This window comes from Vitis riparia, chromosome 13 (genome assembly GCF_004353265.1).
Source record: "Vitis riparia cultivar Riparia Gloire de Montpellier isolate 1030 chromosome 13, EGFV_Vit.rip_1.0, whole genome shotgun sequence".
NCBI classification, from domain to species: Eukaryota; Viridiplantae; Streptophyta; class Magnoliopsida; order Vitales; family Vitaceae; genus Vitis; species Vitis riparia.
The window spans coordinates 23,039,407-23,050,887 of NC_048443.1; the positions used below are offsets into that span (position 1 = coordinate 23,039,407).

The window sequence follows — 11,481 nt, forward strand, 5'->3', positions numbered from 1 at the left end:
TTCTTTTCACATCCGAATTCATTCAAGAAATCTGGTGGTAAGGGAAGGATGATTTAATGATTTGTGACCTTTGAGAAAGCATCCATTACCACTATCCCTATGCGTTATAAATCATTCCTTCATATTTCGTTATTTCAAAATTTTAAAAACAATAGAAAAAAAAAAAAAAAAAACTACTTGGAGATTTTGTAAAGATTTGGTAATTTATTCTTTTTTTACAATCAACAAGATTAAATGGTTGTACCGATTAGACCAACAACTAATTCACAGATTTGCACCCCCATATCAATGTTGTGTCTCTCTCTCCACGGAATCCAAATCCAAACCCACATCTTCACGATGAACACCTCTGGTCTTCATCCTCCTGTTCTTCAATATCACTTCCGACTCCTTTATCAACTTGACATACTTCTTTCTTACTCTCAAGAGCGGATGGGCCTCTATGCCGGAGTTTTGATTGTAAGCCTGTTTGAGAATGGCAGTACAGGTCTTGTTCCGGAGGGATAAATAAAAGATATGGGGATGTCTCTCAAATGCCTTGTAGAACTTCTGCGGCAACCCCAGGAATTTCCTGAGGCACAGTAGCTTCTTCCTCTCTGCCGAGTGTTCCACAAAAAGACTCAACAGCTCATGGAGCACACCCACAACTCGTTTCTCCGACGCATCACTGGTTGGATCCAAATTGGAAGAATCCTCGTAGGGAGATACATAGGGAGCCTTCTGGAACTCATCTATCCAATTCTCTATCTTCCTCTTCAATCTCAAACCCTTGGAGGGATAAAGGGGAAACTCAATTGCCTCGATTGACCCTTCCTCATCATCCCGCGTACCTTTCTCCATTGCATTCATCTCCATTACAGACAAGACCCTTTCGTCCGACACCACCCCTAGCCCCTTTTCCCCATCTTCCATCTCCACAACCTCAAAACCCAAATCAGAATCAAAACCCTCGTCAAAACTTGATTGGGGCAAGCCCAAATACCACCGCAGACCTTGAATTACCCTTAGAGGAAGCACCCTCCCCCTACTCATCAATATCAACTTCTTCAACCGCATCCATATATCTTTCTTCCGATCACAACAAACCGCGCGCTCTTCCTCATGGAGCGCCAAGGCTTGTGGGGTGAGCCTGAACCAGGGGTGGTTATACTGGGGTCCAACAAACTCCTCAAAAATTGATGGGTAGAGTCTCAAAAACCTGGCAACCTTGACGGGGACGTCCAATTCGAGACCCCTTTTGGAGACGGCAGAAACAGGGATGCAGGCATTTGGGTATTGAGAGATGATGTTTGTGAGGGAGGTTATGGGTTTAAGGAATGGGGAGTAGAGGATATGTGGAATTGAGTCATAATAAGAGTCCTTTTTCCATTTCATGTAGACATTCACATAGTTGCACTTGCGGGTGTGGAGGCAGGGGAGGTTAATGATGGTTGCTTCTGAGGATGAAACTAGTTTCTTGAGGGTATTGCGGAACAACGCCATTTCGGCTTGAAGGTCGCCACCGCAACCGCCGCCGCCTCTCTCCCACTCTCTGCCCTTTTAGGCTTTCACTCTCAAACCCCTCTCTGCAAGCAGTTCGGGAACCTAATAAAGGGCTCTTTTTGCCCTTTTCTAAAAAGTTCATTGAAAACAAAAGATTTCGAAATCTAACCATCCGCCATTTTTTTTTTTCTTAAAATGATTTTTTTAATAATAAAAAATAAATTACTTTTAAATAAAAATATAAAAGACGTCAAATTTACAAATTTAAGAATTATTTTATCCATTTTAACTAATTAATTCATATTATAAAATTTAAACTGGATTAAAGTCTACCCTAAAGAAATCTTTGTACCCTTATTTTTTTTAAAGGTTATTTGGTTAAAAGATATGAAATAATATTCAATTTGAAAATTTAACCTCTTAGGCTTAAAAATATATATATATTTTTTAGTAAAAATATCCTTATTTAAAAAAAAAAAAATCTTCTAAAATTAATTACTTTTCATGAAGGGTTAAATTTATAAAAATTGGATCATTTTCATCCATTTAATCAATTATTATTCTTAATTATAATTTTTCTAAAATTTTTAATATGAAAAATAAAAATTATTTATAAATAAATAAATTTCATAAATATTTTTTGTAACAACCAATTTTTTATTTTATAAGTATTGAAAAAGGAAAATTTTTAGAAATTGGATTAATTTTTTTATTTAATTATATATATTATAGGGATAGTGTGAGGAAATAGCCAAACGAGATCATGGTGGAAAAGTACCACTTTTCCAATAAATAAAAAATTGGAAAGTGAAATCTTTTCTAAAATATTTGTGAAACTAATCTTTGTACCTTCTATGCTCCAACACCCTTTATTTATTTATTTTTAATTTTCAAGAATCTATAGAAACAGGAAAACTCTTCTCTAAAGAGTAAATTTCACAGCACACTTTATTTATTTATTTTTGCTTTTCAAGAATCTTAAAGAAAAAAATGAGGAAAACTCTTCTCTAAAGAAGTGAATGTCATAATAGTTTTATAAGCATGCATTAGATGGCTTAAATAATGGAGTGATTAATCACTAATTAATTTTCTAACATACTACTATCAACTTCAATGTAAGCAACACATGTGCGAAACTATTTTTAGCAAACTTAATGTAAATTAACTACTAGCTTTTAACAATCCCTTTTAAACTTAAAGTAGGCAAGTCTTCTACTTTGAGTTTGTGTTTGGGAGTTTGGAACTTGAAATTGTCTTGACGAAGATATCAACAATTTAATCAATGGAGGGCATATAACATACATTTATATGTTTTTCTAAAATTTGTTCTCTCAAAAAATATAAATCAAGCTCTATATGCTTGGTCCTGGTATGAAGAATAGGATTTGCAACAAGTATCGTTGTGCTTAAATTACCCTAACATATAGCTAGTACTTTGGTACGCCTAACTTTTAATTTAGGGAAAATTATGTTTTGGGCCCAATTGGGTTAAAAAATTAAGCTATGGTCCATATATATTTCATATTTAAGCTCAATACCCAATGAAAGAGTAGAAATTGAGAGTAAGGATATTGTCTTTAAAAAATCCCTAAAATGCCATTAACCATTAAATGAAAAAACTAACAAATCACCTCACCTTTCTCATTCTTTCTTTGACTCTTTTGTCTTTCTCTCACCTATTTAATAGTGGAATCAACTTGAATCATTTTTCTTCATCAAATATGAAACATGGTTAAAAATTATTATTACCAAATGTATTTTTGAAGTGAATAACTTTTAAATACCTCATCAAATATTATTCTTTTTTTCAAACTTACATAATATATAATAAATATTTTTTTAAATATATTGAAAACTTACATAATATATAATAAATATTATTCTTTATTTCAAACTTATATTATTTCTCATATATATTAAATAATTTTTAAACACCTCATAAAATATTAATATTATTTGTGTGTTCTAACTTGTAAATTAGATATCATCAAATATTATATTTTTTCAAATTTATAAAACATATAATAAATACTTTTTAAATACCTCATAAAATATTATTATTATTTTTTTCTAACTTGCAAATTAATCACATGGTGTTTATTATTTTTTTCGTAAATAATGTAAACACTCACATGCATATATATATATATATATATATAATATTAATCAAGAAGACAATATTTCTAAAACTAATTTACCAACCTTCCAATAATTTTGAAAGTGTAAATAGGGAAATCGGCCGAATTAAGGTTTTCAAAATATTCAAAATTTCTCAATTCCAAAATTACCTAATTGCTCTCCACACTAATCCTAAATATTTTTCAATAAAGATTTAAATATTTAAAACCATTAAAATAAATACTTTCTTATTAAAGCAAATTTTTCAAAGTAATAAGATAAAAATCATGAAATCTTCAAAACTATAATTACAACAAATATTTTTAACTTTAAAACTAATTTCATAATTTAAATTAATGATTTAAAAAAATAAAAATGTTATAAAAATAATTTTTGTTTATTTTTAATGTCATTTAAATATGATTTTTTTAATCTCTATTGATAACAATGAAATTATATTTATAAAGGCAAAATAGTAAAAATATATATTTCATTTAGTTTACTTATAATGAACAATTCAAACATGATTGATTTTAATTTTATTTCCTATGTGTTAATTTTTGTAGAAAATGTCTTAATGACATAGTTTGGTAAAAAAAGAAAAACAAAACTATCAATAATCGTCTTAATATCAAATTCAAATTGTTTAAAAATCGTATAAAACCTATTAGAAGTCTTGTACACCCTTGTACACTTAGCACATTTCCCTTATACAGTTAGTGTAATATCCTTGTACAGTTAGTGTAATACCCTTGTACAATGACACAAATTTCATATATCTCCTAATTTATATGTCCATGTAGGTGTATTAATTATATTTTCAATGGTTTGGTTGAGAAAATGGTGGATGACTTAGGGTCAATTTTTTTTTCCCAAATATCATTATCGGGAAAAATATTGGAATTTTCATGTGAGAGTTAAATAAAGTGCATGACATAGGTGTACAATCATTGGGTGACAAGGAAAATAAAAAAAGTAGTTTAGAATCAATTAAAATCATTCACAAAGGGTAATCTTGTACACCTTTGTACAATTAGTACATTTCCCTTGTACAAATAGTGTAATACCCTTGTACAATGACACAAATTTTATATCTCTCATAAGTTATGTGTTCACGTAGGAGTGTTAAACCATATTTCCAATTATTTAGTTGAGAAGATGGCAGATGATTTAAGGTCAATTTTTTTTTCTCCAAATATTATTATTAGGAAAAATATTGGAATTTCCATGCGGGAATTAAATAAAGTACATGAAATATGTGTACAATTCGTGAGTGATAAAAAAAAATAAAGGAATGACTCATAATCGATTATAATATTTCACAAAGGGTAGCCATGTACACCTTTGTACACTTAGTACATTTCCCTTGTACAGTTAGTGTAATACAATTGTACAGTGGCACAATAAATGAATAAATAAAATTTATAATTTTTTTATTTTCATTAAAAAAAAAAATAGTACTAAACAAGGTTTTCAATTTTCATTTTAAAAAATAGTTTTCATTTTTTAATTAAAAATATTTTCAAAAACAGACAATATAGAAAATAAAAATTATTTTTAAAAATAAAAAATAAAAACTAGAAAAATATTTTAAAACCAAACTCAAATATAATCTATATAAGTTTTAACTACTTGTTTTCATCTAAAATAAATAAATATACCTTTCAACCCTTTTATATAAAAAAAAATTCAATCTTTACTATGTATTGATATAATCCACTTATAAAGTTAGGTCATATGAAAATATTTTAATTGAGTGCTTAAAATAAAAACTTTCCATCCATCCTCTTTCTTTCTTTTTCTTTTTCTTATTTTAATAAATTTTCAATTAATTCAAATCATTAAAAAAAAAATCCTTAATAAACAAATTTGTAACATTTCATATAACTTATTACTAAAAGTCATATTCAAAAAGTTATTAAAATAAGGAATAAAGAAGATTAAAAAAAATTAAATTTTTTATTTTATAATAGTAAAAAAAAAACTTTAAAATACTTTTTAATATAAAAAAAATTAAAATAGTGAATATATTTATTTTAAATAGTATTTTAATCATTAAATTATTTACTTCTAAAATGTAAAAGATAAAAATAAATGTAAAATATAATTTTTATTTATTTAAATTTATATTTTTTTAGAAAGTATTTTCCAAAATAGTCTTTGAATCATTAATATAATTTTTGTTTATTTAAAATTTAAAAGTAAAAGAATAATGTTGATTTTTCAATTATTTATAAAAGAGTTTAAAAAATAATGAAAAATCTAAAAATGGTTAAATAAGAAAGAATAGTGGCATGTGAAGGGTGGTAGAATAAAGACAAAAATGAGTTAAGTGGGTATTTTTGTCTATTCCTATCTCATATCCTTGTAATTAATTATGGGTGTTTGAAAGACTCTTTATTAATTATCAAAGCCAAATGGGTCTAAAGCCCAATTCTCTCTTTAATTTACCAGGCAAGGATTACAACCTAGACCTTTCTACTACATTGAGTTTATTGAGCTTCCTCACTCAACTTCAGTGGAGAATTTGGGAACTGTGTGTCGTTTCATTGATTTCCAAGCAATTACATTTGGTCCCAAATAGAGATAATAGCCTAAGATAAACCTCATATCATCTTGATCCAGTGCCTAGTCTACATCACAAAAGCCAACAAGGTCTAGAGGAGTAGCAATAGATGATTTTCTAAGTAGCAAGCCAAAATCCATTATCCCACTAAGATATTTTAAGATTCTTTTAATTTGTTTCCAATGAGCCTCTAAAAGGTTTTGCATGAATGAACACACCTTATTATGTTGAAAGCAATTTCAAGTCTTGCAATGTTAACATGCTACAAGGCTGCCCTAAGTACAGTTTTGTGCATCTATGCACTTTCTAGAGGGTCACTTCCATATGTTGTAAGTTGAAGTCCACTTGTCATTGGAGCATTGACTGCTTTAGCATATTGCATCTTCACTCGATATAACAAATCAATAATATACTTTTTCTATGAATTGTGAAGTCCCTTTGCAATGTGTTTCACTTAAATGTCGAAAAAGTAATCTACAACAATAAGATCCTTTAAGGCAAATTTATGATTTAAGCTAATTATTAATTCTTGCACAACTTTAATACTACTTCCAGAAATGAGAATATTCATCTACATACACCAACAAGAAATTTAGAATGTTGAGAAGTTATCCAACCGAAGAGTGATTGATCTAACTCGGTTGGTTAGAAACCAAAACCAATAAGAGCATTGTAGAACCTCTCAAATCAAGCCTTTGAGACTTATTTAAGGCCATAGAGAGACTTATAAAGCTCACAAACTAAATGAGGTGCTTTTGGATCTTTGAACCTAGTTGGTTATCCATATAAACCTTCTCTTGCAAGTCACCATTAAGGAAAGCATAGTTCATGTCTAGTTGTCAAACTATCGTCCCTCCTTTTGCAACAAGCTTGGTTTTATACTTGTTATCATTCCATCAAGGTTTTCCTTAACTTTGAAAACCCATTTGCACCCTATAATCGTGATCATTTCAAAGAGAGGATAACCAATTAGGACAAGCGAATCAATGAAACCCCTAATGTTTAATAAGCATCAATAGTTAATGGATTTAGAGGTTTTCTTCATGTTTTGCAATTGAGTTATAAATTGAGTGGCTTTACTTTGAATTTGAGAGGTGAAATATGCCTCAAGAGTACTCCATATATGAGTTGAGGTATCACAATTCACCATTTGAGGAGAACAACTATGACAATCAAATAATCATATTGTTCCCAATCTAAGAAAACTAGATTAATCTTATTGATTGCATCATTTCCGAGCTCAAGAACTTCAACAAAGGTGTTTTCTTGCTAAGAAATGTTGAACAACGTTTTTAAAATCAAACCGATCATTGAACTAGAAAGGTTATCTGTTCTTGAATCGGAAAAGTTATCGGTTCATGGTTCACTGATCGGACCGATAATTGAATCATGATCAAACTAGTGACATTATAAATATGTAATTTATATATTATTAAAATTTAAAATTTTTATAAAAATTTAAATATGTAAGGAAATTAAAAATTAATAATATTTATTTGGTTAATATTATCAAATTAGTATATACTATATAGATGTATTAATATTTTAACATTTTATTAAATAAAATATGTATAATATTTAAATGTGAAGTTATTTATTGAAAGTTATTTAATTTATATACCATATAGATGTATTAATTTAATGTTTACCACTAGCAAGAAGTTGTTTATCCTAGATGATGAAATTGTTGTAGAGAGTGAGTGACTAAAAGAAACAAATCTAGAGGAGTATGAAGAAGTTGTCATAATGGAAACCAAAGAACTTCATTTGTAGGATAGTTTATCTTTATACCATCCCAAGAATCTAAAGAAAAATAAGGAAGACCCTTCTCCAGGAAGTGAATTTCATAACTATTTGTAAGTTATATACACTTTAAGATGGTGGGAGAACTATAGTTTGTTAACCACATATTGTGCTCTCGTCTTCTTCCGATTTTCCTTCCTTTTTTTCTTATTTTTTTTGGCTCCATGAAGCCCTCATCTTAACCATCTTTCCACTCTGAATCTGCTCAATTTCAAATCCCTTCTTCATTTTCGAATTTTTGTGGAAGAATGAGATAGAGAGATAAAAGGAGCACAAAAGGAGGTGGGATCCTCCCTCATGCATTGAAGGATTGAAAATCTTCTATTCTCCTTATAAATCTAACAAGACAGTGGAAAATTCCTATATTTATTATTTAAGAAATACTATTAATTTTTTTTTTTTGAAAAAATATTGTAATATCTTTTACAATTTACAATTCAATTAATAAATAAAAACATAATTTTACTATACCAATAAATATTATTTTATAAAAATTAAAAAATAATCTTGATTTGATTTAATTTCATTTGCATTCAATTTTCCAAAAAGTTATTTACATTTATTTTATCAAAAGAATTTATCACAAAATTTCAATTTGGCAATTTTTTTTTTTTACTTTATTAGAAAAAAAATGAAATTTTACAACTTTATTTACAAAAGCATTTTGATTTTATTTTATTTAAAAAGGAATTAATTTCTTTATAAACTTGATTTACAAAAATATTTTCAATCCAATTTTATTAAGAAAATAATTTCTACAACTTTAATTTAAAAAAAAATGACCTTCATCCTATTCTCATTAAAAAAAAATTATTTAAAACCTCTATTTATAGAAAAAAAAATTACTTTTAATCACATTCTAATTTGGGAAAGAATTTGTTTAAAAATATTTTTTTTTGGACAATTTTATGAAAAAATAACTTTTTGGATAATTTTGTTTAAAAACATTTTTTTTTTACTTTTTATTTAAAACAATTGTCCAAATTCTTCTAAAAACAAAATATCTGAATTTTTATTAAAAAATATTTTTTATTAAGATAATATTTTATGTTGTATTATTTTTATCAAAACATAATTATTGAATTGTTTATTTCATTAAAACAAAATTTTTGGGCTATTAATTGTTTGATTGTATATATACTCAATAAATATATACAAAAGAATATTTACAGGAATCAATAAAAATAAAACTAAATAAAAGTGCGGAAATAAAATATGTACCTAATAAGCGTAAGACAACCTCAATGTCTTCTTACAACTTTTCAAGTCTCATTTTCTTCATAAAATTTGGTTATCCACATATCAAAAATCTATATAAAACCAACATAATACCAATGTGAATAGTAAAGTAGGTCCATACAAAACAAAAATGAGTATGAAGTAGATATTCAAAAATACACAAAATCCAAGACAAATATTCAAACTCAAATTTAATATGTTCAAAAGTGTACTTCAAATTAATCCAATAATTTCATCGACAACAAATGAGCCCAAACTCCATATTAATTAACAAACCAAAATATGACAAATTAAAATAAATTCAATTAGCCTAAATACAATATCTCACCGTAAAAAACTAAAGAACCCAAATCAATATCAAACAACAAAATATGTCAGCCTAAAATTCAATAATAATAATAATAATAATATAACAACAAAAAACCATCACTAAATCCTATCAAAAAGCTCAATATGCATGGACTCAAAATCAATAAATAAATCCAAATTGAAGTCCACAAACATGAGAATTAATTATTGTACAAACCAAAATAAAAAAATAAATAATAAATGAAACGAAACGAAAATAAAATAGTGTAAAATGGAAATTTACTTATTTTTTGAAGAACCCATGGATAGCCGGAGTTGCTAGTTGGTGATGGTTGGTCGGCAATGGCCGATAGTGGAGTTGAGGGGAAAAAGAAAAGAAAATAAAATAAAATAAAATAAATAATAAAAAAAGAAAATGGGTGAGGTGAGAAAGTGAAGGAATGAGAGTAGGAAAGAGGGGTCATCGAAAATGGCGTTGGCATCACATCACCGGCAATGGAGATGGTGACCGTCGATAGTGGGAGGTGGAATGGTGAGAGGGCAGGGAATGAAAGAAGAAGATTAAAAAAAATAAAAAATAAAAAAGATGTGGTGTGTGGTGTGTGGCAATGGAGAGGGGAATGGGAGTGGGAGGAGAAGGGGGGGTAATGAAAAAAAAAATGGAGGAGAAGAAAGAGACGGGGGATGGGAGAGGTGTTCTCTGGGGAAGAGTACGAGTAGGAAAGAGAGAGATGAGGGAGTGGATGAAAGAGTTTTGGGTCAACATGGCCTCCTCTCCAAACTTAATATTAAAATTGGGTTTCACACAAAACTATTGTCCAAAATAGGCTCATCTGTCCACATAAGTAGAGACAACATTTTTTTTATGTTATTTTATTTACTTTCCCATTTGCTTTCCCTCTCATGGTTGGATCTCTCCAAAGTTTCTCTTCTAACCCTAGCCCCACCAGTGGGCCACTATGAGAGACATTTTTGGAGCTGCAAAGTTAAGGTTGGTTTTAAGTTTATGTGTGAGAAATTTTTTTGGCTTATAGGTTATGTTCCATACGTGAGATATTTTTTTGGGTTATAGGTTGTGTTCCATGCGTGAAAATTTTGGTCAAGGTTGTGTTCCATGGTTCAATTTAGGAGTCAACTTCCTGAGAGATTTATGTTTTTAGCATTTTTTTTTTTTTTGCATTTCCATTATTCATGTCATTTTGTATTTGTGTCCCTTTCCATTTTGATGATAATCTAGCTTTTGTAGAGTTGATAGTTAAGGAAGCTTTTGCAATGGTTTCAACAAGTTGAAACCCAACAATCAACCAAGATCCCTTGATATCCATAAACACCTTTGTATATTGGAAATTCTATTCATATAACCTATATTGTTGTTTCCCGTGGTTCCCAATTTCAAGACTTGGGAAATGTTTTGCCCATAAAGATTTTCCTATAGGAATAACTACATCTTGCCCAAAACATAACTGAAAATTTGATGTTCATTACATTTTTCCTAAAGCTTATTTTGTTGCTCTCATCACTTAACACAATTCTCACTTTTTTGGTAGTAACTCTACCCAGGGATAAAGGTTTGTGGTAAAACTATTTAAGGCCCCAAAACCTTCCCATGATCTCAGCAAACTCCATCTTTAGATCTCTATTGAAGCTTTGTTGATGATGATAGGGATGTAAGCAACAAACTATTAGTCTTTACCTTTAGGTCTCTCCATGGGTCAGAGAATGCTTTTCATCATTTTCATGCCCCTTTTGAAAGATAATTGAAGATTACATACACATATCATGTTGGCACTGTGCATAAACCCAAAACCACCATGACTGTGTTGTTCCTGAAAAGTGCTACGTCGATAGAATCTTACATTTATGGTGGTCCACCTATCTAGTGGCTGAGACGTATGAATAGGAGCCCACCCCAACATTGATATCTTACATGATTCATGACATTTTTTGCCAGAAAAAGTAACTTC

The 11,481-nt window shown here is 28.9% G+C and overlaps 1 protein-coding gene across 1 annotated transcript; it reads right to left on the reverse strand.

The window, feature by feature from the left end:
* Window positions 1-184: 184 nt before the first annotated feature.
* LOC117927839 (protein WHAT'S THIS FACTOR 9, mitochondrial) lies at window positions 185-1,553 on the reverse strand. Its single transcript, XM_034847533.1, has one exon. It carries the CDS (start codon window positions 1,480-1,482, stop codon window positions 286-288), a length of 1,197 nt encoding a protein of 398 aa, XP_034703424.1. The 5' UTR covers window positions 1,483-1,553; the 3' UTR covers window positions 185-285.
* Window positions 1,554-11,481: the final 9,928 nt, after the last annotated feature.

Excerpts from the sequence above, each read along its gene's own strand:
- LOC117927839 (XM_034847533.1), bottom strand. The coding sequence starts at position 1,482 with ATGGCGTTGTTCCGCAATACCCTCAAGAAACTAGTTTCATCCTCAGAA.